The 26556-nt window shown below is 40.7% G+C and overlaps 1 protein-coding gene across 6 annotated transcripts in view; it reads right to left on the bottom strand.

The window, feature by feature from the left end:
• The window catches only part of SEPTIN7 (septin 7), a 90219-nt gene that overhangs the window by 20469 nt on the left and 43194 nt on the right, over window positions 1-26556 (bottom strand). For all 6 annotated transcript variants that reach the window (XM_032235152.1, XM_032235155.1, XM_032235151.1 and 3 more), the window contains 8 exons: window positions 25782-25888; window positions 18145-18245; window positions 17326-17460; window positions 15083-15200; window positions 6206-6298; window positions 4781-4877; window positions 3405-3456; window positions 590-715 (listed from right to left, as the gene is read on the bottom strand). In XM_032235152.1, coding sequence (XP_032091043.1) covers window positions 590-715; window positions 3405-3456; window positions 4781-4877; window positions 6206-6298; window positions 15083-15200; window positions 17326-17460; window positions 18145-18245; window positions 25782-25888 — 829 coding nt within the window. The remainder of the gene's footprint in view (window positions 1-589; window positions 716-3404; window positions 3457-4780; window positions 4878-6205; window positions 6299-15082; window positions 15201-17325; window positions 17461-18144; window positions 18246-25781; window positions 25889-26556) is intronic.

Below are 26556 nucleotides of genomic sequence, written 5' to 3'. Positions count from 1 at the left end.
TCTTTTCAAAACAGCAAGATGAATTTTTGTCCGAGAAAAAAAATGTTCCAACCAGGTTTGCGTAAGGAATACACACATACAAATACCAAATGTAATTTATGAAACGTGTAGTAAAAATCTTGAAAACAATGTACTGAAATCTGAATCATCTTGGAAAAAATATATGTATTCGTATAATTTCAAATAATTTCAAATAGCTGATAGTACATTATATGTATAGTATTTCGAAAGAAATCAAGCTACTAAGCAAAACATATACATATTTGAGATTAGGTTTAACTAAAATCAATACAACATGCACATGATTGCATTCTGTGGTAGAGTCTGTTTGGATGAGATAAATTCTATTTACTTCAAAAGATCCTGTTCCTCACTCTGCCAATCTATTATGAAAATGTATATTGAAATAGTGATGTATTTATACCATACTCCAATCATTTGCATTTTGAGATAGAATAACCTGGAAGGCTGCATGACTCTACACTGTTTTATGAGCCTAAAAATATAACAGGATTCAGACTATTTAATCTCAAATAATTCTCCAGAACCAGCTGGACCAAACTATAGCACCATCTAAATTACTACTTACTTTGTTAACTGCCCTTTGTTTTTGTTGTTGTCAACTCCATTGTATGTTACAGCTGCCAATTTTCTGCTTCTGTAATTCTCATAATGGACATTATTAGTGACATCTTTCAGGTCTTGCATGTGAGTTCTAGAAAAGGATACCAAAAACCGACCAACAACTTATTTCCTGATATATAAATGTTATATATAAGCAACAGTGTTAAATTTTACTTTCATAAAATGTTGAAATGGTTTTCAAAAGTTTCTTTAAAAACTGAGCTAGATAGCAACTATCTACAGTGGGGCAAAAAACTATTAGTCACCCATTGTGCAAGTTCTCCCACTTAAAAAGATGAGAGAGGCCTGTAATTGACATCATAGGTAGACCTCAACTATGAGAGACAAAATGAGAAAACAAATCCAGACAATCACATTGTCTGATTTGGAAAGAACTTTTTTGCAAATTATGGTAGAAAATAAGTATTTCGTCAATATCAAAAGATCATCTCAATACTTCATTATATATCCTTTGTTGGCAATGACAGAGGTTAAATGTTTTCTGTAAACATTTCACAAGGTTGGCACACACTGTTGCTCGTATGTGGGCCCATTTCTCCATGCAGATCTCCTCTAGAGCAGTGATGTTTTGGGGCTGTCGCTGGGCAACACGGACTTTCAAAGGTTTTCTATGGGTTGAGATTTGGAGACTGGCTAGGCCACTCCAGGACCTTGAAATGCTTCTTACAAAGCCACTCCTTCATTACCCGGGCAGTGTGTTTGGGATCATTGTCATGCTGAAAGACCCAGCCACGTTTCATCTTCAATGCCCTTGCTGATGGAATAGCAATAACAGTTAGACTTATATACCGCTTCATAGGGCTTTCAGCCCTCTCTAAGCAGTTTACAGAGTCAGCATATTGCCCCCACAGTCTGGGTCCTCATTTTACCCACCTAGGAAGGATGGAAGGCTGAGTCAACCTTGAGCCGGTGAGATCTGAACCGCCGAACTGCAGCTAACAGTCAGCTGAAGTTGCTGCAGTACTGCACTCTAAACACTGCGCCATCTCGGAAGGAGGGTTGCACTCAAAATCTCACGATACATGGCCCCATTCATTCTTTCCTGTACACGGATCAGTCGTCCTGGTCCCTTTGCAAAGAAACAGCCCCAAGGCATGATGTTGCCACCCCCGTGCTTCACAATAGGTATGGTGTTCTTTGGATGCAACTCAGCATTCTCTCTCCTCCAAACACAACAAGTTGTGTTTCTACCAAACAGTTCTAGTTTGGTTTCATCTGACCATATGACATTCTCCCAATGCTCTTTTGGATCATCCAAATGCTCTCTAGCAAACTTCAGGTGGGCCTGGACATGTACTGGCTTAAGCAGGGGGACACGTCTGGCACTGCAGGATCTGAGTCCCTGGCAGTGTAGTGTGTTACTGATGGTAGCCTTTGTTACATTGGTCCCAGCTCTCTGCAGATCATTCACTAGGTCCCCCCGTGTGGTTCTGGGATTTTTGCTCACCGTTCTTGTGATCATTTTGACCCCACAGGGTGAGATCTTGCGTGGAGCTCCAGATTGAGGGAGATTATCATTGGTCTTGTATGTCTTCCATGTTCTAATTATTGCTCCCACAGTTGATTTCTTTACACCAAGCTGCTTGCCTATTGCAGATTCAGTCTTCCCAGCCTGGTGCAAGTCTACAATTTTGTTTCTGGTGTCCTTCAACAGCTCTTTGGTCTTCACTATAGTGGAGTTTGGAGTGTGACAGTTTGAAGTTGTGGACAGGTGTCTTTTATACTGCTAACAAGTTCAAACAGGTGCCATTAATACAGGTAATGAGTGGAGGACGGAGGAGCCTCTTAAAGGAGAAGTTATAGGTCTGTGAGAGGCAGAAATCTTGCTTGTTTGTAGGTGACCAAATACTTATTTTCCACCATAATTTGCAAAAAAATTTTTTTCAAAATCAGACAATGTGATTGTCTGGATTTGTTTTCTCATTTTGTCTCTCATAGTTGAGGTCTACCTATGATGTCAATAACAGACCTCTCTTATTTTTTAAGTGGGAGAACTTGCACAATTGGTGGCTGACTAAATAGTTTTTTGCCCCACTGTATTAGACTTACAACAGTTCGTTTAGTGACTATTCAAAGTTACAGCACTGAAAAACTGACTTAGTACCATTGTAACATCCCTGTGATTATGAGATCAGAATTTGGATGCCTGACAATTGGTTCACATTTGTGACGGTTGCAGTGCCCTGGGATCATATGAACAGCTTTTGAGACTTTCTGACAAGCAAAGTTAATGGAAGAGTCAGATTGACTTAACCATATTACTAACTTAACAACTGCAATGATTCACTTAATAACTATGGCTAGAAAGGTCATAAAATGGGGCAAAACTCGACAAATGTCTCACTTAACAACATAAATTTTGGGCTCAATTATGGTCATAAGTCGAGGAACATCTGTATTGTGGTTACCGTAAATTAGTTCAGGGCAGAAAAATTCTACATCTATACCCCCAAAGAGCAGAATACAACATTATTCTGTGATGCATTTAATATTTATGTTATTTTAAATTATATCCAACAAACTGTTTCCCAAATGAATTATATGAAAATAGAAAATAAAGTGTTTTCACATCGGATATCAAGTTTTTCTTTTACTCTTCCTTTCATACTCTTTCTTTGTACTTGTGCCACCACATGTTACCCTGCACTGAAATTATGACCCAGTCCTCTATTACTCCTTATCACAGAATATAGGAAAGGTTCAAGAAACGGAATAACTTAAAAATGCATTGCCAATATTAATGTTATAAACTTGTTTACCTTATTAACATGTTTCTTAGAATTGTGAAGTCACAGTGTTCGCCATTTTCAACTGCATTAAAAAAAATGCTCATTTTTAACACTTTAATCAGCATCAGATGAGCGAGCTGCAAATTAAACCCTGTATTTGCCATTAGTAAAATTTCCCTTGAAACTTAGTAATTCAAAAGATACATCCATGTTATTTTGTTGCAATAATATTAACATGCTTTGCCAATGCCTTCTTTCAGGAAGTTTCTATAATTTCCCACTTTAGTATATAACTGTTTGCCTACAGATTCACATTCAAGTATTAACCAGGTCCAATTAGTTAATTTCTTTAAAAATCAATAAAAAAGGTAAAAACAAGCTTAATACATGTAATGTTGTATTATTGAAATCATTATAATTACCCAAATGTACAATTAAAGAAATAAACCAAGTGTAATAAAACAAATATGAAAGTTAGCTGCAGTTTAACTAATACATAATAAAGTTGTGCTGTGCTTCCAATTCAAAAGCAAAATGATGCTCTAGAGCAGGGGTCCTCAAACTTTTTAAACAGAGAGCCAATTCATGGTCCCTCAGACTGTTTTGGGGGGGGGGGCTAACCATCTGCGTGAACGTGGCTAGGTTGTCATGTGAATGGGTGGACATGGCCAATTTAGCAGTCCATTAAACAACACACACAAATTAAACTTTAAGTTGTTATGCTTCTGGGTTAGTGAAGGGATCTGGCTGCCCTGGGGTATGTGTGAGGGATGTTTGTGTGTGTGTGTGTGTGTGTGTGTGTGTGTGTGTGTGTGTGTGTGTCTGTCTGTCTGTCTGTCTGTCTGTCTTCTTCTTTTTCTGGGGAGACCAAAAACAAACCCATTTTTGGCCTCCTCAGTCTCCAGAATCACTCTGCTGCCCCAAAACAGGCTTGCTTTTGACTTCCTGAGGCCTCCATACATCCCATTTTTGTCCTCCTTGGCCTCTAGTACTACTGTGCTGCCCAAAAACAGGCCTGTTTTTGGCCTCCTGAGGCCTCAGTGTGTCCCATTTTTGGACTCCCGAGGCCTCTGCGCATTCTGTTTTTGGCCTTGGCCTCCAGAAGGTGGGTGGGGGCTGGCAGGTAGGTAAGATGATGTGGGCGGGGCAGCCATGTCATGATCCCACGCAGGCTGGATTAATGGCTTTGGCGGGCCATATCTGGCCCACGAACTGTAGTTTGAGGACCTCTGCTCTAGAGTCTAGACTGTTCAAATGAACTGTCTATAGAAGAGTTTTAAAATAATTCAAACATCCACAATATAATTCTTCAATTGAGTATCTGAGGAAATTCTCAATTTACATACATGTGACTCTTATGATTTTGTTATAATATTGGTAAAAGATGTAAAGTATAATTAACTTACCTTCTGCAACACCCCAAGGATACTGTCTTCCCCTAACTCTCTTCCCATTGACTTCAATAATAGTATTACTACCTACTACCGCAAGAGGTAAACGGTCCTACAAAAGAAAAAGAATATTTTTTCTTAAAATAACTTATTAACAGATTGGATAGAAAGTAAAACAGTTTGTACTGCTCTGAGATCACAATAAAAATAAGTGTCAAAGGAGATTAAAAAAAAGAGCCAATACAAGACGGACTATAAGTATAAAGAAGAACATCATCTGGTTATAAAATTAAGAGAGTTTTTTGTTCAAGACTGGTCATGGTCTAATGGAATTGAAGATTATATTCTTTAATTTTAATCCCATCCACCAGAAGGCAGAACCTTTTGATTGATTTGTCCTGAGCAATTAATGGCCCCAATTGGTTTTCAAAGCAGCTGGGGCAAATACTTGATTTGCTACACAGTCCTGCTGAGGCTCTGATAGGATAGCGACTATGTGGCCTCTCTTGGCCCATCACTCCAGTTATTCCCTGTGGTTCATGGAGGAGTTGAGGGAGTTGAAAAAGGTCAAGAGATTGCTGGAGGAAAAGAAAGAACGAACTCAACCAAACATGACTTAAAGCCACTATTAAGGCTCCGCAGTAAGAGCATCAATACTTCTCTGCTCTTATTGCATTCACAGAATGCCCCCCCCCCCCACAGTGACTCTTTTTAGGGTCATCCAGATTCTCTTTTCAATTCAGAGGAATGTTATATAAACATATATAATTAGCTAAACTTAAACTGCCACACAGTGAATTTCAATAACATTCTTCCGAATTGAAATGATTTTACATCCAATATATTTCATGCAAAATCACATGCACATCCATTTAGAACCAAATAACAAAATAATAAAATAAGCAGATAAATGATTGATTGCGAAATCACTAGAATATGAAATCTAAATATATTTTCTAAGTATATTTATCGCCTCACTGCATGACAGTGTGGCAATCTACCTTAAGAGGGTACTACATCCTCTCATTTTAAAATCTTGCTTGTTAAAAATATAAGAAATATTACAAACGTTTCATTAGGCTAGAAACATGAAGCATCCAAAAGCAGTCACTACAACAGAGTAAAAGCAAAGACATTTTATTAAAAAAATGTTTTAATAGTCTTGAGATATTAAACAACAATCAAAACTTTCCCTAAGAATCTGGTACTATTATGAAGTATGCCAAAGTGTTTAAAAGTTTATATATACCAGAGTTTTCTATATATGATAGATAGATAGATAGATAGATAGATAGATAGATAGGTAGGTAGGTAGGTAGGTAGGTAGGTAGGTAGGTAGGTAGGTAGATATCTGATACACTTTCTTTTGTGGAATGACTTCATTTGCAGAGAAATTTGTAACATGAAACTGTAAAAATTTGTTTCAATATATTTTGGTACCTTAATCTTTTTAACCAGTTTATTTTCTTCTTCATCATCTGTTTCTGGGAATTCATATATTTTAATTTTGTGCTCTTGGATTTCTTTCATTATCTAAAAATAAACATATTTTTAAAAGGAACTGTAACAAGGGTTGAATAAATTAATAAAGTATGCTGATAAATTTTATTTTTATGTATAAAAAATGAACACCACAAATTTATGTCAGAATATAAATACTTCTATAATTACAATGTCTTTTGAAATTCAGATTATGTGTTTGTCATTTTTTAGATAAAGTTGTACTTTTCTCTTTTCCCTTTCCCAAAGTCAGCATACTTTCACTCATTCCAATTCCTACAATATAGTAATAAACTGCTCTGTTACTTCATAGTTCCTAATATAGGATCATTGGAGATTTTAATATTGTCATAATTTTAAGAATAGACTGTAAGCATCCAAACTGATAGGTTTCACAATTGTTTCAAAATCTATGCAACAATTCTGATCTTACATGTATGATGTTATTTGCAGTACATTCCTTATGTGTCTAAATTACTAGATTTATATCTATTTTTTAATTCAGAAAACTATATAACATTAAATTTAAGTTTCCATTCTGACAGGTAATCGTAGTCATCCTTACAGAAACTTCAAATGCTATATATTATTTTTCAAATCACAAATATACGATCTCCTACAACAGGCATTATAAGAGTAATATGTATTATTGAATACATATTGGCTAACCTGCCATTTTATGCAAACATGGCAAATTTTCAAACAAAGTTAATTGTAATTGGTAATTATGCATTCCTTTATGTCTGTATAGGTATGCATCTATGTCTATGTGTGTCTGACAGAGGGAGGGAGGGAGAGAGAGAGGGAGGGAGAGAGATTGTGTATATGTGTTGTGAAGAATTCTTATATTTTAATTATTTATTTGGTGCTATAACATCAGTATATAGGTAGCTTTGACTTATGATCACAGTTGGATCCAGAATTTCAGTTGTTAGGTGATGTGATCATTAAATAAATCATATGACCAGGTCCAATTTTATATCACCATTTTTACCCTGATCATTAAGTGAATCTCATCATTATGGTCATTAAATGATTCAAACAGCTGTTAAGCAAATCCAGCATCCCCAATTGACTTTGCTTGTTAGAAAATGGACAGCAAAGTTACAAATTATGATGTGACAGCAAGAAGCTGCAGCAGTGTAAATCAGTTACTAAGAATCTCAATTGAACTTGATGATGGGAGTGCTGTGGTAACAGAAATTTTAAGGATGGATTTTAAGTCACTTTTTCCAAGTCATAATTTTAAACAATCATCAAGTGAACAGTTGTAAGTCAAGGACTAGATATACATAGTTTACTTATCAGAGCTCTATCATTATATGAATGAATATGAATGAAATACCATTCATATTTTGCCTTCAGGAAATAAATTAACTATTCACCATCCAAATTAAATATGCTTAGATATTATATATTATAGTATCTAATCTGCTACTATATGATATATGAAAGTGGTATTTATAAATACTATCTTCATTGTAGGAGATAAAGGACTGATATTTCATCGGTCCCCAACCTTTTGGCTTGGTGGCCCGATTGGGGGGGAGGAGGAGGAAAAAGGCAAGGTTCCCTGCGAGTGGCAGGTGGGCAAACATGAGCAGCTCCACTTTTGTGAGCAGAGGACACGCGCTGCTCACATGAGGGGAGCTTTACAAGTGAGTACAAGTGGTCGCTGGTCATGCGAGGGGAGCTTCATATACATGCCCTTGCCCACTGCTTGCATGACCTGGATCCGAACATGCCACGGTCCAGTAGCAGCCCACGTCATGTGGGTTGGGGAGTCCTGTGATACTTGAATCATACAGACTTTCTCATGGATATAATAAGAACAATTAAACAAATTAGAGCAACTAAAAAGAAAATATATTCTAGGACCTCTTGAAAGGCTGTAATATAATAATCCAGATAGATGGGATTTCTTGTTGTTTTACATGATTTTGTTTATTGTTTTTACTTAATGCAAGCTGCACAGAATCATTTTGTTGTCACATGACCTGCAAGCCTCATAAACAAACAAACAATTGATCATGAGATCCTGAGGACATTCACTAAAAAATCTAATATGTATTTACTAATCCTCTGACAATGTTTCTCAGCAAAGATTCTTAAATAAAGAACAATGATTGCTAATTCAATAACAGCAGAAAACAAAGAATACAAATAAATGGGAATTTTCTCAATGGAAAAAAGTCAGAAGTAGGTTTGGTGGAATTTGTACAGCATAAGATAAAAACTCCCCAAGTTAATATAAGGTATTGCAAGATACAAAGGAAAGAGGATTAGGTCTACCAGATTTGAATTTCTATCTTGTTCCTATTGTTTAGCGTTGAGTAGGTGTTGCAAAGAAACAGGTTATTGGAGTTAGAAGGACATGAATCTGAATTGGGGTGACATATATATTTATAGTATGGAATAAATATAAGTACAGGATGTTGCTGAAAACAGTTTTGTGGCTTTCAGCACAAAAAGCATTTTATAGACAACAAACAAGTAAATGGCTAATTTATCATGATGTACTATAATTTCCCCAAGAGGATTGTAAAATAAAACCAAGAACAGATATACGTACTTTTCCGTGGTTTTCTAATGTGCAATTATAAGAAAGGTTTAAAGAAAAGATTTTATGATTTTGAACAATATAAAACTTGAGTTTGAAAGCACTAATGATTAAGCACTAATGATGAACATGTTATGCTAAAATGTATAAATGTTAGTTGAAATATAGACAAGAAGACAAGTGAAAGAATGTGTAACAAAATGGGCCAAAGTTTTGGTGGATCAATGGGAAAATATGTGGTTGTAAGGATTGAAATTTATATTATATTCTAATTTTAAAGAGAATTTTATAAAATGATGTATTGTTGGCATTTTTCACTAAATAGTCTAGAAGGCATTAAGATACTTTGAATCTTTGTTGGAAATGATAACGTGGAGAGACACCCTATCATCTTTGGTGGATGCATAAAAAAGCCAACAAATTTGAATACAAATACATATATTAATTCAGAAGATTTAAAAAACCAAAGTACAATTAAAATCAAAGGCTTTTCTTTTGGGACTAAAGGACTGACAAGTAGGAAAAAAACATGGAACTTTGTTTCTATAAATGAACCTTATTTCTAGTTCATTATTTTTCTGCACTTTTTCTTCTTCTTTCTTTGTTGTGTATTAGTTGTGTTAAAGTTTTAATTTTTTAAAAATATACTTAATTTCAATACCCTACACCCCCCCCCCAGACAAAGACAACAGAAGCAGAGCCCATTGTGTATCTCTGATGGGGAAAGTGCTTTTAATTTTCCCATAAGTAATAAATTATAATAAACAAGGCCGCAACTTGATGGCGGAGAGTGTTGGATGCTAAACCCTTGTCCAGTCCCTCCTGGAGAAAGTCTAGTAATTGTGGGACTGAGGCAGAAGTGTCTCGTATACTACCCCTCCGGCACCAGGGTGAGAAGGCGACCCATGTCGCTTTGTATATTCTAGTAGCAGAGGGTCTTCTGGATGCTTGGATAGTTTGAATGATCATGTCAGAAAGGTTCTGTTTCCTCAGGAGGTCCCCCTCAAGTGCCAGGCGGCTAGTTGCAGCCACTGGGGATCCGGATGGTAGACCACCCCTTGGCTGAGGGAGGTTTGCTCCTGAGGAATTCTCCATGGTTTCTGGATGGAGAGGCTGACAAGATCCGCGTACCAGGACTGCCTGGGCCAGTGAGGTGCCACAAGTATGATCTCCGCTTCCTCCGCTAGCAGTTTGGACACAACTTGCGGAATGAGCGGGAGAAATGCGTACAGTAGTCCTGGGGGCCATTTGCACCTCAGTGCATCCGTCCCCTCCACCCAGGTTGAGTGGTAGGGGGAGTAGAATCGTGGCAGGTGTGTGTTGGCATGTGTGGCAAATAGGTCTATTTGAGGTTTGCCGAATCTCCGCATGATCTGTTCAAAGAGGTCCGGGTGCAGACGTCACTCTGAGTTGTTGATTGTCTGCTGATTCAGCCAATCTGCCTTCTGGTTGCTGGTCCCAGATATGTGGTCCGCTCTGATGGACGCTAGATGGCGTTCCGCCCACCTGCCCAGGGACTCTGCCTCCATCATGAGTCTCCTGGAAAGGGTGCCGCCTTGTCTGTTTATGTGGGCCTTTGTTGCTACATTGTCTGTTAGTACATGTTGGCCCACAATCAGTGATGAGAACTGACGTAATGTGAGTCGGGCCGCTCTCAGTTCCAGCCGTGGGAAGATTCTCTCTGGGTCCACAGTCCCTGAGTGAGCTGGCCCTGACAATGCGCCCCCATCCGAGAAGGCTGGCATCGGAGGTCACCACAATTCTTTCAGGTTCCTTGAACAGGCACCCTTTCTTGACTGCCGCTGTTCTCCACGAAGATAGAGAGCGAATCACCGCCTGAGGCGGCCGTATGCCTCTGTGTGAATTGCTGGCTCTTGCCTTTTGCATTGGCAGGAGAAACCACTGTAGTTCCCTGGTGTGGAGTCATGCCCAGGGAACTACCTTCAGGCATGAGATCATAATGCTGAGGAGTTGTGACAGTTTGATGATCGGCACTGACCTGGACAGCCTGCATTGATGCACTCTGCTCCGGAGATTTTTCAGCCGGTCCGGCGACAGGAATACCTGGCAAGAGATCGAGTCCATGATGATGCCCAGTTGTTGGATGTGTGTGGTTGGCTCGAGATGGCATTTCTTCAGGTTTACCAAAAAGTCGTATCGTTGAAGAGTTCGTATGATTACCCGGACGTCCCATCAGGCCTGGTGTCGGTTTGAGGAGTGAATGAGGATGTCGTCTAGATAGTATTCTAGACGAATTGGCCTGTTCCGGAGGTGGGCCGCCACCACTGCAAGGAGCTTTGTGAACGTCCTGGGTGCAGATGAGAGGCCGAAGGGGTGAGCCCTGTACTGGTAATGCCTCCCATCGAAGTAGAATCTCAGGAACCTTCTGTGAGCTGCATGGATGGGAACGTGCAAGTATGCCTTCTTTAAATCTATTGAGGTGAGTAGGCCTCCCTGTCTTATGCAATCCAGGATGGAGTGGAGGGATTGCATCTTGAATCGTTTGTAGGCCAGATGCTGATTTGGGTGCTTCAGATCCAAGATGGCCCTCCACCCCCAAGCTCTTCGGGACCAGGAACAGGATGGAATAAAATCCCTGCTTTTCCTGATCCTTTGGCACAGGTTCTATGGCCCTTATTTGGAGAAGGTGGTGAATCTCTGCCTGCATGAGATCTATTTTTAGGGAATTCTTGGGAGTTGGACAACGAATGAACCTTCTCTCAGGGAAGGAGAGAAACTCCAGGAGTAGGCCCCTCCTGATCGGGTTGAGGACCCACGAGTCCGTGGTGATTTCCCCCCTCCTGTCAGCGTAAGGGGGGGGAGCCCTGTGATGGTCACTTTCCGCGATGGAATTGGCAGGAGTTGGATCCGCCACAAAATGGCTTCCGAAAGCAATGCTGCTACTGCCTATCCCGTGCTCCAAAGGAGCTCCTGTCTTGGCCCCTATCGCCTGTCTGGGGTAGGGTCTATGGTAGAAAGATGAGGTGGAAGGCTGAGCGGGCTCCTGTGCTCGAAAGGGTTGCCTTCTGAATGAGCCGGAGCCCTTACGCTCGGATTTCTTTAAGGTGGCCAGAAGGATCTTACGTTTGTGTTTCGTCTCAATGACGAATTTGTCTAGAGCGTCCCCAAGAGTTGACCTCCTTTGAAGGGGGCGGAAGCAAGCTTCCACTTAGCCTTCATGTCCGCCTGCCAGTGGCGAAGCCACAGCAAGCGGCGAGATGTAATATTGGATGCCAGCATGCGAATTTGGCTGCATTCAAGGAGGTGTCAACTGAGTACTCTACTGCGGTGATCATTTTGCTGAGGCCGTGACACCACCGAGATCCCCCAGAAGGAGGTTTGGATCTCAGCTGTCTCAACCAGAGAAGAGATGCTCTCCTGAAAAATGAGGCAGAGGTGGATGCCCTGATGGCCCAGGCAGCCGCCTGGTGAGTCTTATGGCACGCCTTTTCAGATTTTTTGTCTTCTGTCTTGAGACCTTCCAGAAGGTCTGCTGGCAGGTTCAAATTGGATGTCAAGGAGACCATCGGAGCATCCACCTCAGGAAGCTTCAGGACCTCCTCCATCCTGTTTTCTACAGTGTAAAGAGTTTTATCCCCTCCGCTAGGATTGGTCAAGGTACCGGGTTGAACCCACTGTGTTTGGACTACGTCCATGAATAAATCTGGAACTGGGATCAACTCCTCAGTAGGAGCCGTCTCCTTGAACAGGCCTTCCTTGGGATCCTTAGCAGATGAGAGACTTGTGGTCGCACTCTTAGGAGTAGCCCCTAACTCTGTGGCCGCCTTGGCCTTGTAAAGGATAGACTTGAAGAGGGAGGGCCTGAAAGTCCTGTAAAGGCCAGTTTATCGGGAGGAAGATCTTCATCCTCCGATAATTCAAATTCTTCAGCCTCCTCCTCCTCCCAAACTGATTCCTCCATGGCAACTGAGGTGCCTGGAGAGACTGGGGCCTGGCCTGGGGCCTGTGCTGGGGTCTATTTAGGTTTGGAAGACCCAACCTTGCAGGCCTCCCACTGCTTGATGCCCTCGGCTATGCCCTGGGAGATGGCTAGCATAATTATTTATCTCATCTCCGCAGACAGGGCTGGCCCCCTGTCCTCCCTAGGGCGAGATCTGGCCAAAGCACAACGGCTTCTGCTCTCACTCGAATTGGTGCCTTCCTCCACTGGGAGGATGCTCTGGAAAGGTTCCAGCTCTTCCCTGAGAGATGAGCTGGGCAATTCAGGGTAACCCCAGGAGGCATCGGGAGAGGACTCCCTCGAAATGTCTCCTGCTGACAAGGGAGACCTGTTCCCCTAGGGTGAAACAGGCTCCCTCCCCTCCCTCGGCCCGGAGGGGGGGGGCTGATGATGTCTCTACCCGGTCAGAGGATGCATCTTGCCCTTGTGGCCGCGGGAATCTTATCTCCGCAGGCTTGTGTTTTCGGGACCCCTCCGTGGGTTTTTCATTGTTCCCTGCGGGTCCCAGGGAGGCCTTTTTTGTGGTGCCCTTCCCTCCCTCCCAGTCTACTGCGTTTTGCGGAGGGCCCTGCCTGCACCTCCTATGCCTCCAAACCTCCATCTGCCATGATGCCCTGCAGTCTTGCGAGGAATTCAGAAACAGCAGGCCGAGATTGCCAGTAGACAGGCACCCGGCATGAGCCAGCTGGCTACAAGTGCCCGCAGATCAACTCTGGAGGCGAGGGACGCCCGGGGGACAGAACCATTCCTCAGGCCACCCTCAGAACTCTGAGCAGTGGGAAGTGGAATGTGGACCTTGCCGGAGCCCCGGACAAGGCCCAACGCTTCCAGGCGGCGATCTGCTGCTGAGAGAACTGAGCGTTGGTGATAGGCCTTCACGCGGCTCCAAACGGCTCTGAGTCACCATTTTTTTTGCTAAAAATGGCCGCCGCTGCGTGTGCCGCTCGTGGTCTCTGAGCGATGTCCGCAAGAGAAAGTGTGCGAAGGCTCTAAAATGGCTGCCGCTGTTTCCCGTCAGAATTGAGCACCGCCAACACCGATGGAACTTGAAAAGCACTCCATATGGCGCTCTTAGACCTGGCAGTTGGGAAAATTCAGCCAGGAAGCCTCCCACTGCCCCCTTGCTCGCCAGCAGCCAACGGACAAGCAACTCACGCTTCCGCTCCACTTGTGACCAGCGGGAGCCAGCAGTCCCAGCAACTCTCTCAGCCTTAAATTAACAGCGTTAGTTCTCCGAATAACCGTCAATATCTTTCCAAAAGGTACTAGTAACAATTTCAAATTTACTGAGGTTGGGGAGTCCAGCTATCTGTTCTAGGACTGAGGAACTCCCCAGAATTAGTCCTAGCGGCCGGACTGAGTTTTTAAACTCAAGGAGGCAAAGGGAGGCGTGGTCAAGAAAAATACACTCAGTCCTAGGGCAGATAGATTGTGTTAACCCATGCTAGGACTCTCCAAGCAGCGCACAGGAGAACAGCAAACTTGTGGATGATACTAAAATAATCATAATATCAAAATCAAGCAAGAGATGTTAAGATCTCTTTACACTGTGTGACTAATTATATGCAAATGCATGAAAAAAGATACATGATTGGGTGAAACCCTCCTAACTTTATATACACAGCATTAGAATCTGAATTGTTTATATCTCACACAGAAAAAGATTCAGAGGGGATAACACAATGGAGATGCTGGGTGAGGATTCAGCAGCTCAAAATAGGAATACAACGGAACTAGAGAAGCGTAAGAGGACAAGTAAAATGATATGGGGTTTGAACATCTTCCATATGAGAAAAGGCTAGGAGGCTCTTTGGAAATAAAGTAGCTGAGGAAAGATATTATTGAGGTATATAAAAATAGACATGTCTGAGAAAAATATAAGTTCCAGGGGCCATCCAATGAGCTGAGTGAAAGCATTTCTTCAAATAATCCTTCTGTGGAACATATTATCATAAGATGTGGTGATGTTCACTAACTTGAACAGCTTTAAAAGAGGATTGGATAAATTTATGAAAAATAAGCTTAACAAGGGTTAATAATCTTGAAGACTCAACGTTAATTCCAAGTAGGAAATAACATGTCTCTAAATATAAAATCCAAGGGAACAGAAATTAGACAAGCACATATGTCTAACTTCTGCTTGTCACCACCTTGGAACCATCTGTTTGGCCACTCTATTTAAAATGCTGGATTAAGATGGGCTTTGGCTGCATCTGGCAAAATTGTTCTTATGCATGTAATTGTGAAACTAAGGAGAAAAATATAATTATATTAAAAGAAAAAAAAAGAAAATTACCTGTTTTTTAAACTGTTGACATTCTTCAGGTGTGAGTGTGTCGGCCTTGGCAATGAGCGGGATTATGTTCACTTTTTCATGCAGGCGTTTCATGAACTCAATATCCAAAGGCTTAAGCCTAAAATAAATAAAAATTAAAAAATTGAAAATGAGATTTTGCAAATTTGGCTTCCAAACAAAATATGACCCATGTACAGTACAGAAAGTAAAATATAGATAGAACGTGAGTTATGACTGTAATGGAATCTGCTCATTAGGGTTCAAAGTAGGGACAAACACTAAATGAACTGCCTCATGTAATGGCCAGTCATCCCTGCTCTTTCCACTGCATTAATTAATCAAATGTGTGTGTTACTATGTAGAGCATGAGGTGCCTCAGGGACGAGGGAGATCCTGAGAGGCCTAGTGAAGGCAAAGCCCTCTGCGTCAGACCTCTCAAAGCCTCCCCCATTCCAAGATGCACCATGCTCCATTCAGGGGTTGCTACATGCACCTGCTGCACAGCTGTCTTACCAACAACACACACTAGCTGTGCCTGCCCTTCGTGGTTCTGCCACTGCCTTTCCTCCTGCCAAGGTGTCCCTGCCTTTCTGGGGCAAAAGGATTAGTTTCCTACCTTTTCAGAGCTTTCTGTCCTGATCAGCTGGCCACCAATCCTTCGGAAGACTATAAATTTCTCCTGGCTCTTACTAGCCTTTGGGAAACCAGACCCTACATGATAAGGTAGCAGCTTCAGCATTAGCTTCACAAAAACTTTCCCTTGCTACAAACCCCCTTCCTCTTCCAGAAAGCCACATTTTTCAGTAAAAAGCTGGGAGGAACAGCTTTCTTGTTCTCCCATTTCCCCAATTAGGTGTTAAAAGTAAAGTCCTCACCTCTTCCCTCCAGAGTCTACCCTTTTTAAAAACCTTACCTTGACTCCAGGCTGACAAGGAAGAAAGCAAGCAAAAAACTATCCAGCCTTCTGCCTTGAGCAGCTGCAGAAATAAAACTCAGCTCAGAAAGTTTAGCAAGGGCATCCCCCCTCCCCACCCCCAAAAAAATCCAAACAAACTTGGACAAAATCTGGGTCATAAAATTTTTAGCTGAGTGTCTGAATTCTGTAGGACCCAGCTATGACTCTAAAAATCAAGATCAAGAAGTCTGTCCCGCCCAGCTTTTTTTTTTTCACTGAAGAAATGTGGCTTTCTGGGGGAGGGAGAAGGTTAAAGCAAAGGAAGCTCATCCTATCTTAGCATGCAGGGCCTGGTTTCCCAAAATCTAGCAAAAGCTAGGAGAAGTTTGAAAGTTCTTGAAGACCAGCTGATCAGGGCAAAGAGCTCCAAAAGCAGCTGTCATTTTCTATAAGGAATTATAGGACTACTGAAAATGGCAGCTGCTGCTAGGAAACACGAGGAATAAGCCCAAATGGTGTAGGGTGGTGCTGGAGCAGGATGGGGGAAGGAAGGTAGCGGCACTGCAGCATCCCCCTAGTCAGTGGTAATGATGAATGACCTAGGGGCCCTGCAGCCATCCTAACTTTGAAACAAGGCCTCAGGTGCAGTATGCAGTTTTGGGGTAATTGTCATAACTTTCAATTTTTAATAATTCATCTCTCATATCTGGAGGACTACTGTAATTGCATCTGCCTTGCAAATATGTCTACAATAAAACTTCTACACTAAAAGATGTATGCTTCTGAAAATGATTCAGAATTTCAAAACTCGCACAAGCAAAGTTCCTTTCTACTGCTAAGTAATATATATATTTCAAGCTTGCAGCTCTATTTAAGGTACACTTGTTAGAGAAGAGGAAGCTATGTGAACTTTCCAAATATTTATATCTATTATCATTTGAGAATTAGGGCAATATTTACCACTGCTTTCAAAAACAAAGTGCTTTATAAAAAATTACCAGTACCTCAAATTATAATTTATAAATATTTGATAAAAAGCAATTCAAAGCATTGGCACAAATTGAGTCCATTAAATAACCTAATCTAAAATGTCAACATATATTTAAGTAATCATCTTTTATTGTGATACTGTAAATAAAGCATGGAAAACTATTTTCAATTTAACCAATTGGAAAAATCCAAAGTATAAAACTAGTAACACATAATCCCAATTCTTGCTCTTCTGGATTCTTTAAAAACAGAAGGAAACTATTTAAGTTCCTTACAATTTCTAAGTTTAAATGTTTCTGAGTGGAGAAATCGCATGGTAGGAGCAAAACATTAATTAACATTAATGTTTAATACTGACCCATGTCCTGAAGGAGCAATGAAATATAAACAACACTGGACCCTGTTATCTGGCATTTGTCGTCTGTTCACACGTGATTCTGCATTAAGATAGTCTTCAAATTTACTGTCAATGTAATCAATAACGGGCTGCCAGCTGCAATGTACAAACACATTTTTTTAAAAACAGATTAACTTGGAAAATTTTCTATATTAGTACAAGTTGCACATCATAATATTAAAAATGACATGTAAATATCACAAATATAATTTTCCTAAAGAAATTTAGTTAGGTTGCTGTATGAGAAAAGCAATGCCCATTCTTATATATGAAACAAGAGCAACAAGCAGAAATTTTAGTAGTAAAAGGAAGAGTTATAGAAATGGTATGAGGGAACACAACCATACTTCCCAAAGCTATTTGGTAAATAGTCTTTATCAAATTTCATTTATTATTAACTATCTACAATAATTAACAGATTGAATATGTATTTATTCATTACATTAATATTAAATTAATTTTATAATAACCAAGGACATATTCTTGACATCAGAAAATGTATCTTATAGTTTATCAATGGTACTTAATCTTTTGACTTTTCTCAGTAATAACCAAATAATATTTAACTCTGAGCTAATCACAGAGAAACAAGACATACTAATATTCAAACACATAGAAACAAGACAGTTTGATAACTAAATTTGGCAAATTATGTTTTATGTAATTTTTGGCCAAGAGAACTGCAGTAAGAGTGCCTTACAAAGAAAAAAACTTATTCTACTTTAAATATATGCAAGTATTGCAAGATAATAGCCATTACTAATATTAGAATGTTCTTACCAATTGCTATTATCCACTGCATCACCAAATCCTGGTGTATCAACTATTGTTAGTAGCAACTGCACACCACCTTCTTTAATTAGAACCTTAGACTGCTCAACCTGAGAAAAAATAAAAAAAGATAACTAATGCATCTACATTAAATATTAATGGTGCTTTGCTAATAAAAACTTTGAATAATTTAAGAATTTTTAAAAAGAAAATATTACAGGTCAACTGCTCCTAAAAATGTTGTTTAAAATATGACCATATATGTATAACTATCTCGACCCCTTCCAGTCAGGCTTCAGACCCGGTTACAGCACAGAAACCGCTTTGGTCGCATTGACCGATGATCTCTGGAGAGCCAGAGATGGAGGGCATTCCTCCATCCTGGTCCTCCTTGACCTCTCAGCGGCTTTCGATACCATCGACCATGGTATCCTTCTGCGACGACTGCGGGAGGTGGGAGTGGGAGGCACCGTGTTGCGGTGGTTCTCCTCCTACCTCTCGGACAGGTCGCAGTCGGTGTTAGTGGGGGGGCAGAGATCGTCCCCTAGGCCCCTAACATATGGGGTGCCTCAGGGCTCGGTCTTATCCCCCCTACTATTCAACATCTACATGAAACCGCTGGGAGAGATCATCCGCAGGCACGGGATCAGATACCACCAATATGCGGACGATACCCAGTTGTATCTGTCCGCCCCGTGCCAACTCAATGAAGCGGCAGACGTGATGAACCGAGGCCTTGAGGCCGTTATGGACTGGATGAGGGTTAACAAGCTTGTGCTCAACCCAGAAAAGACCGAGTGGCTGTTGTGCTTCCCTCCCAAAGATTCGATCAATATTCCATCACTCAGGCTGGGGGGTCAAATTCTATACCCCTCAGAGAGGGTTCGCAACTTGGGAGTCCTCCTGGATCCACAGCTATCGTTTGACCACCACTTGACGGCTGTGACCAGGGGGGCATTCGCCCAGGTTCGCCTGGTGCGCCAGTTGCGACCCTACCTGAATCGGGAGGCACTCACAACAGTCACTCGGGCCCTTGTGACCTCTAGGCTGGAATACTGCAATGTGCTCTACATGGGGCTGCCCTTGAGGAGCATCCGGCGACTTCAGTTGGTACAGAACGCGGCCGCGCGAGTGATTGTGGGTGCACCGCGGTTCACCCACATAACACCTATCCTCCGCGAGCTGCGCTGGCTACCTGTCGATCTCCGGATGCGCTTCAAGGTGCTATTAGTCACCCATAAAGCCCTGCATGGTAGTGGATCTGGATACTTGAGAGACCGCCTCCTGCCAATTACCTCCCTGCGACCAATTAGATCACATAGATTGGGCCTCCTCCGTATTCCATCGGCCAGCCAGTGCCGGCTGGCAACCACAAGGAGGAGGGCCTTCTCAGTAGTAGCCCCGACCCTTTGGAACGAACTCCCCGTGGAGATTCGTACCCTCACCACCGCCCAGGCCTTCCGCACAGCCTTGAAGAACTGGCTAGCCCGTCAGGCCTGGGGACAAGGATAGCCGCCCCTCCCGAATGATGAATGTATGTTGCTTATTACTTTTATTATATGTGTCTATGTTACTGTTTGTATTCCCTTCCCTGATTTTATGTGAGCCGCCCTGAGTCCCCTCAGGGAAAAGGGCGGCCTACAAATATTAATAAAATCTAAATCTAAAAATCTAAATCTATTGTTATGTATGCCAAATTGCTTTTCTATAAATGGAGTAATTCTTTTGATTCAGGGAAAAACTTTGATTCAGTGGAGAATCCTTTTACTGTCAGGAGAGGATGAAGCATTAATAAAAAGCATCTTCCCAACTCTTCAGGAAAGGCTGAATGAGTAAGCAAGAAGAAACGGAACAAAAATATTTTTTATTTTCTTCTTGAAAAAGTATCCTACATGTAGAGTTCTGGTCATATCAGTTGAGAATCCAAATCATGTATTTTTTTCTCTATTCATATTTTTTTGCTCAATTTGTTTTTCCAACTCTGGAAAAAATGTTTTATGACATAAAAAAAATAAATGGTTTAACAGCAGAAACCAAAATTGAGATAGGTTTTCAATGCCTCTGCTTAACAGAGGGCTTTTGGAGAGCTTTAGTTGGTTCATGTATTACAATTAGGCCATGTTGTTATAATAGTCTGAATGTCATCTCAGAAAGCATCAACAGGCATCAACAGGCGCATAGAGATAAGTAATATCTACATACCATTCTACAGCTGATCAAAATGTCAGAAAGGAAACAGAAAGACCAAAACAGCTCAATTTACATTAGTGATTATTTTTATTTTGTACTACATCATTACCTAGACATGTCCTAGATATTTTATTTTAAGCTGCTGCAGCTTTAATAAATATATTGTTGTTGATGATTGTATTTCCTTTACAATTAGAATTTTTTATTTAAAACCTCTTAAGACTTAGCTTCAAGATTATATGAATATAATATGCAGTAAATATTCAAGCTAAATTCATTTGTACATTCTATTTGGTCAATTTTTTCTTTAAAAGAAAAAGTAAATGACCATACAAGGACAAATTCTCATAATGCACTATTTGTTGGAAGCCAGCCAGAAAGCTATTGTAAATAGCATCAATCCTCATTACAACTTCAAATGAATCCTATTTAGTTTTAGAACTACTCCATGGGGATTTAGGAAAAATAATTTAGCTCCAATCTTAGAATGCAATTTTTTTCACAGTAAGGTTATTTTCCCATGCACTCTTATTTTAAATAAACATGGATCAGATTCACAGATCATGTCAGATTTATAAACTTAAAGTTCTCTTATTCTTTAGAAGTTGTCTATTTGATGTATTTTATGAACAGCTTTCTGTTATTTCTGTTTCATGGGAAGCAGAGATATTTAAAGTGATTTAATTTTAACCCAACACATTTAATGTATAAAAGTGTGAATCCTTCCATGCATAATCTAAAATAGTCTTAAGTATTTCAACTACTGCGTTTCCCTGAAAATACGACTTACCCTGAAAATAAATCCTAGCCTGGTTTTTGGGGTAGGCCTAATATAAGCCCTACCCCAAAAATAAGGCCTAGTGAAAGAATGGGCATGGCCAGCACAGGAGGCAACATTTCCCTTCCCTGGGCACCTGACGGCAGCTTAGCCCCTAATTGCAGCCCATGAGGGTTGGGAATGCCTCTCGTTCTATCTTTCTAGGCACCTGGAGGTGTTTCTGGCACACTCGTGCTAGCCCCAACCCTGCCCACAATGCCAGGCAATCTCGCAGCTGAGGGCCTCTCTCTTTTGCAACTTAACTTGTGGTTCTGAAGCAAGGGTGACCACAGTTTGTGCTCTGCCAGGCCTGGAGCTCGGATCTTACTCAGGCTGCTGCTACGATGAGGCAGAAAGGGCGTTGGAATTGGTTCCCCTCCCCTCCTGGCTGCTGGATCTGCTACTCCTTGCTTCACGGGGCCTCATTGCCCTCCTGGCTGGGCTGCTCTCACCCATCTGGCTGGGCTGCTCCTGCCTGGTGTGGGGCAATTCGGTCCAGATCTCCAAAGCACCTCCCCCACAGCTGCCTGCCAGTGCCCCCTTCATCAGCAGTCACGCTGCCCTGTGCGAGCTGTGTGGCGGCCCTGCAGCAGGATGGAGGAGGGAGATCGCCCCTTCCTCCTTTGCACCTCAAAACCCCATCTTCCCTGGTTGTCAAGCCCTCAGCCTGCACTCCTTGCTGGAGCAAGACATGGAAAACAATGTTACCTGTGGAGGCCTCCCACTGCAATGCTCTGTCACAGCTTCGGAGCATCTGGTTTGAGCTCAAGGCTGTGCTTCTTGAAGCCAGCAGCAGGAGCACACCTGCAGATCAGATCAGCTGTTTCACAGAGGCACAAGGCACATGGAGCGCCTCACTTGGCCTCCTGACCAAGTTGCTGGTAAGGAAAGACTGTTCTTGAAGGGGGCATGAGATGTGTGGAGCCTCCTGCTGCTTTTGTAGCCTCAATCAGCTGCAAAAGCAGCCACGCTTCTTGGAGGAAGAGGCAGGAGTGCACCTGCAGATCAGCTGTTCCAACCACCAAGCTGTTGGTATGACAGGCAAGGAGGCACAAGTGGACCTCCCAAAAAATAAGACCTGGTGCCTTTTTTGGGGGGGCCCAAAAATATAAGACCCAGTCTTATTTTCGGGGAAACACAGTAGTAGCAAGATAATTAAACATTACATTTAAGAATTAAAAAATTCTTAAACCTAAAATTTACATAATTACAAATGATTAATTTTAAACATGGTAGCGTATTAGTATCAATAAATAAAAGTCACATATACAAAGATGCTAAAATGTTATTTCAAGCTAACTATAAAGCTATAAAGAAACTGAAAACAGTAATATTATTCTAGCCAAATAGGTTAAAATAAGATTAGTAGACTAAATGCAATAACAATTTTTGCTTAAGACATTTGAGTCTTTGTAATCTTGAAAGAATACATTTATCAGGATTGTCTGTTGGTAATTGCTTCTTTGAATTCTTCTACATTCATGTTTATATTGTCATCAACAATAACATCAAGGTGCTTTGTTTTCTGTCACTCTCTTTTTCATTAGCTTCAATTTCCCAGACATTAGGCTTTTCTCCTCCAATTAGTCCTTGCCTTCATATTACATGTCTTAAATATTAAAGCATTAATGTCTATGGAGATTCTCAGTCATCTAAGTCATGGTTGTCCCAAAGGTGCTTTTTTCAAGAGGCAACTGGACTTTCTGGTTTTTCTTTGAAGATGTTTTGCTTCTCATCCAAGAAGCTTCTTCAGCTCTGACTGAATGGTGGAGAATAGAAAGTTCAACAACTTCAAAGAACCAGAAAGTTTAGTTGCTTCTTGAAAAAAGCACCTTTGGGATTTAAGCATTAACTTTCTTTATTACAATATTTCAAGTAAGCAATTTGGTTTTAGTTTATTTTGCACTCAATGATTTCTTTTTACACTTAAGATTCAGAATTTTCTCAGCACTGCAATTCAAAGACATCCATTTTTATTCATTTAGCCTTTCTAATGATTCAGCTTTCACAGGCATAGTTTATAGATGCAAACGTTATGGCCTTACATTTTCATGTTAAGTGTGATATTTCTGCAGTGCATATAGTATGACTACATATGTTGTAGTCTTTCTTTCAAGCACTGGTATCTTCTATTTCAGTTTTCAGTTGTCATCCTTATGAATGTTTTGAGCATTATGAGGGCTCTGCCTGTTAACATAATTTTATGGCACACCCTTCTTCATCTTCAACAAGATAAGTTTTCCTCACTTCTGGTCACGCAAGTGGTGGTATTAGCATATCCAAGATACATTTCCATTTTTTCACCCTAATCCAGTGTTCCTTATATTATCTCACATAAGTTAAATGAAGTAACAATCTATTACCCTACATTCCATTCTAACTATTGCTTCCCAGTCAACAAAAATATTCTCAACAGCATGTAAAGTAGTCTTGACTACCCGTGGTTTTTTTTGACTATCCATCATCTATTGGTCTATAAACTGCACCCAATTATATTATTTTTACCTTTTTTTCTGCAGCCATTAAGCGGATCACTGGTTGTGATCACATGGTTGTTAAGTGACTCTGACTTCCCCACTGAAAGTAGCAAATGGTGATTATGTGACCCAAGGACACTGCAATAATCATAAATACATGCCAGTTGCCAAAGCATCTAAACTTTGATAATGTTCTCTACAGATGCTGCAACAGTAGCAAGTGCAAAGACTGGTTTTAAGTCACAATTTTCAATGTTGTTGTAACTTCAAATGGTCATCAAAATGAATGGCCATAAGTTTAGGTCTACTAGTACCATGTTTCCCCGAAAATAAGACCCATTCTTATTTTCTTTTGTGCCCCAAAATAAGCACCAGGTCTTATTTTCAGGGGATGTCTTACCCGCTTACCTTAGCCAGGCCTCCCACACCCCAACACTTCTTGCGCTGCTGTTCGACATCTTCTGCATCCGCTCACAAACAGAAGCCAAGTAGCACATTACTTTGATGCTGCCATTCATGGCAGAAGGATGTGTGGTGTGTTGTGCCCTTGCATGAGCAAGTGGCAGTGACGTGATGCGCCACGTGCATTGCCGCAAGTGGCGGCACTGGTTATGATGTGCCATGTGACCTCCTGCCGCAAGCGGTGACACAAACTCAGTGAGCACGTGGCCTCCTGCCATGAATGGCAACCCTGGCATGCTGCACCACATGGCACCCTGCTGCAAGCGGCAGCACCGTTGCAATGTGCCACTTGGTATGTGGCTGCAAGTGGCTGCATAAGAATTCTGGGTGTGGGAAGTCTGGCTGAGGTGGTCCTAAGGCCACCATTTCATCTGCCATGCTTTTTAATACCTACATAAAACTGCTAGGACAGGTCGTTCAGGGATGGGGTCTTACCTAGGGCTTATTTTTGGGATAGGGTTTATATTAGGTACAGACATAAAAGCCAAGCTAGGGGTTATTTTGGGATAGGTCTTATTTTCAGGGGAAAACAATAATAACTTCCTTAAGGTCATCAGTGTGAGCGTTATCTGCATATTTAGGGGTTGGGGAATATCCAGAAGGCAAGTACAGTAAAAGACAAGGCATGTATTCAGAGTTCTACTCATTACATAGCCTATCAATGAGCGAGTCGCATGACATGATGCGCCACATGTATTGCCGCAACTGGTTGTGATGCACCATGTGACCTTCTACCGCAAGCGGCACACAAACACAGTGAGCACGTAGCCTCCTGCCATGAATGGCAGCCCTGGCATGCTGTACCACATGGCATTCTGCTGCAAGCAGCAGCACCGTTGCGATTTGCCACTTGGCATCTGACTGCAAGTAGCTGGAGAAAAATTCTGGGCATGGGAGGCCTGGCTGAGGTGGTCCTAAGGTAAGCGGGTGCGGGCATGTGGGGCAGCTCCACTACCCCCACCCCCACCTAGGGTTGGGGAATATCCAGAAGGCAAGCACAATAAAAGTCAAGGCATATAGTTGGAGTTCTACTCAGGACATAGCCTACCAAAGTGCACTCACTTGATCTGATCTCACTGACTAGCAAAAAGAATTAGGGACAGGTTGGGTTATAGTGTCCCTTAGGTCACCATTTTATCTTCCATGCTTTTTAATACCTACATAAAACTGCTAGGACAGGTTGTTCAGGGATATGGGTTGTCATGCCTTCAAGATGACTTCCAGCGCTATTTTGTCTTTTCCCCTTAACACAGGTGAGTGGTCAATGTGTTGAATCAGTGTTGAAAAATATATTAGATTGAAATTTATGGAATTCTCTAGAAAAACTCTACTGATACTCATATTAGCAACATTCTGGCATCTTTCTATTTTCCCAAGCTTTTAAATTGACTTTTAACCGTATTTTAATTCATAACTTTTTATTCTACATATTTATATTTGACATTTTCCAAACATTAAATTCATAATTTTTGAATGAGTATTAGGTTGCAGCCCAATTTATATATTTTTTTATTTTGTACCTGGTTTGATTTTAGCATATTCTCAGATTGCATGTTTTAGTCTGTTTTCTTGAAAATTGCTCAGAGGATTTTGACTATTTTTTTTAAAAAAAATTGAACTAATAAATAAAATTAAGGTGTTTCTATTTCAATCTAGCATATAAAAGAATGCAAATATAAGGTATACTTTTTGAAGCAAACCTGTACAGTCTTTTTAATTCTATGTGAAGGTCCTGGGTATTCTGGAGAATACAGGTCTGTCAAGAATAACGAGTTGATTAGTGTTGATTTTCCCAATCCAGATTCACCTACCAAAAACAAAAGTACAATTAGAATTATCACATGACACTCCTATCCTACTCATTAGGATATGTTTTCAAGGTCATTTTATTATATACTTCATGTTATTGCATAATTCATGTTATTTTGCAGTGTTCATAACTATTTTTTATTTTGTAGGTTTCAAATAAAAAACAATATGCATACAATTCTTAATATGATTTTCTTGCAGGGAGTAGTTTCATCCAAATATTTAAGATTTAACATCTAAAATAAAACTTGTGATTTAAATTTAAAATAAATTTATTAAGAAATTATTCAAAAGACAATTTTTCTCTCCTATCTGCATAAAGAGGCATGAATTATAAGATGCTGTTTGGTGTTTCCCAATCTTAGAAACATAAAATGTAGGGAAGTTGAAGATCACATAAAATTACTAACATTGAAAAATGCTATATGAGTAATTTAAATGAATTTTTACATTTACAGGTAATCCTCGCTTAAGGACCATTTGCTTAGTGATTGCTCAAAATTACAATGTTGCTATGCTGCTATAACACATTTCTACACTAAACAGAAAGGAAGGCAATATAGAAAATATCAGAAATAAAGCACAACAATGATGAGAACTATCTTGAATGCATTTGGGTCAATATTAAAGGTTATGGGGGGAGGGGGATGACATTGCCATAGGTCT

The sequence above is a fragment of the Thamnophis elegans genome, chromosome Z, assembly GCF_009769535.1.
Source record: "Thamnophis elegans isolate rThaEle1 chromosome Z, rThaEle1.pri, whole genome shotgun sequence".
Lineage (NCBI taxonomy): Eukaryota > Metazoa > Chordata > Lepidosauria > Squamata > Colubridae > Thamnophis > Thamnophis elegans.
This window is presented reverse-complemented; position numbering and strand designations above follow the sequence as displayed.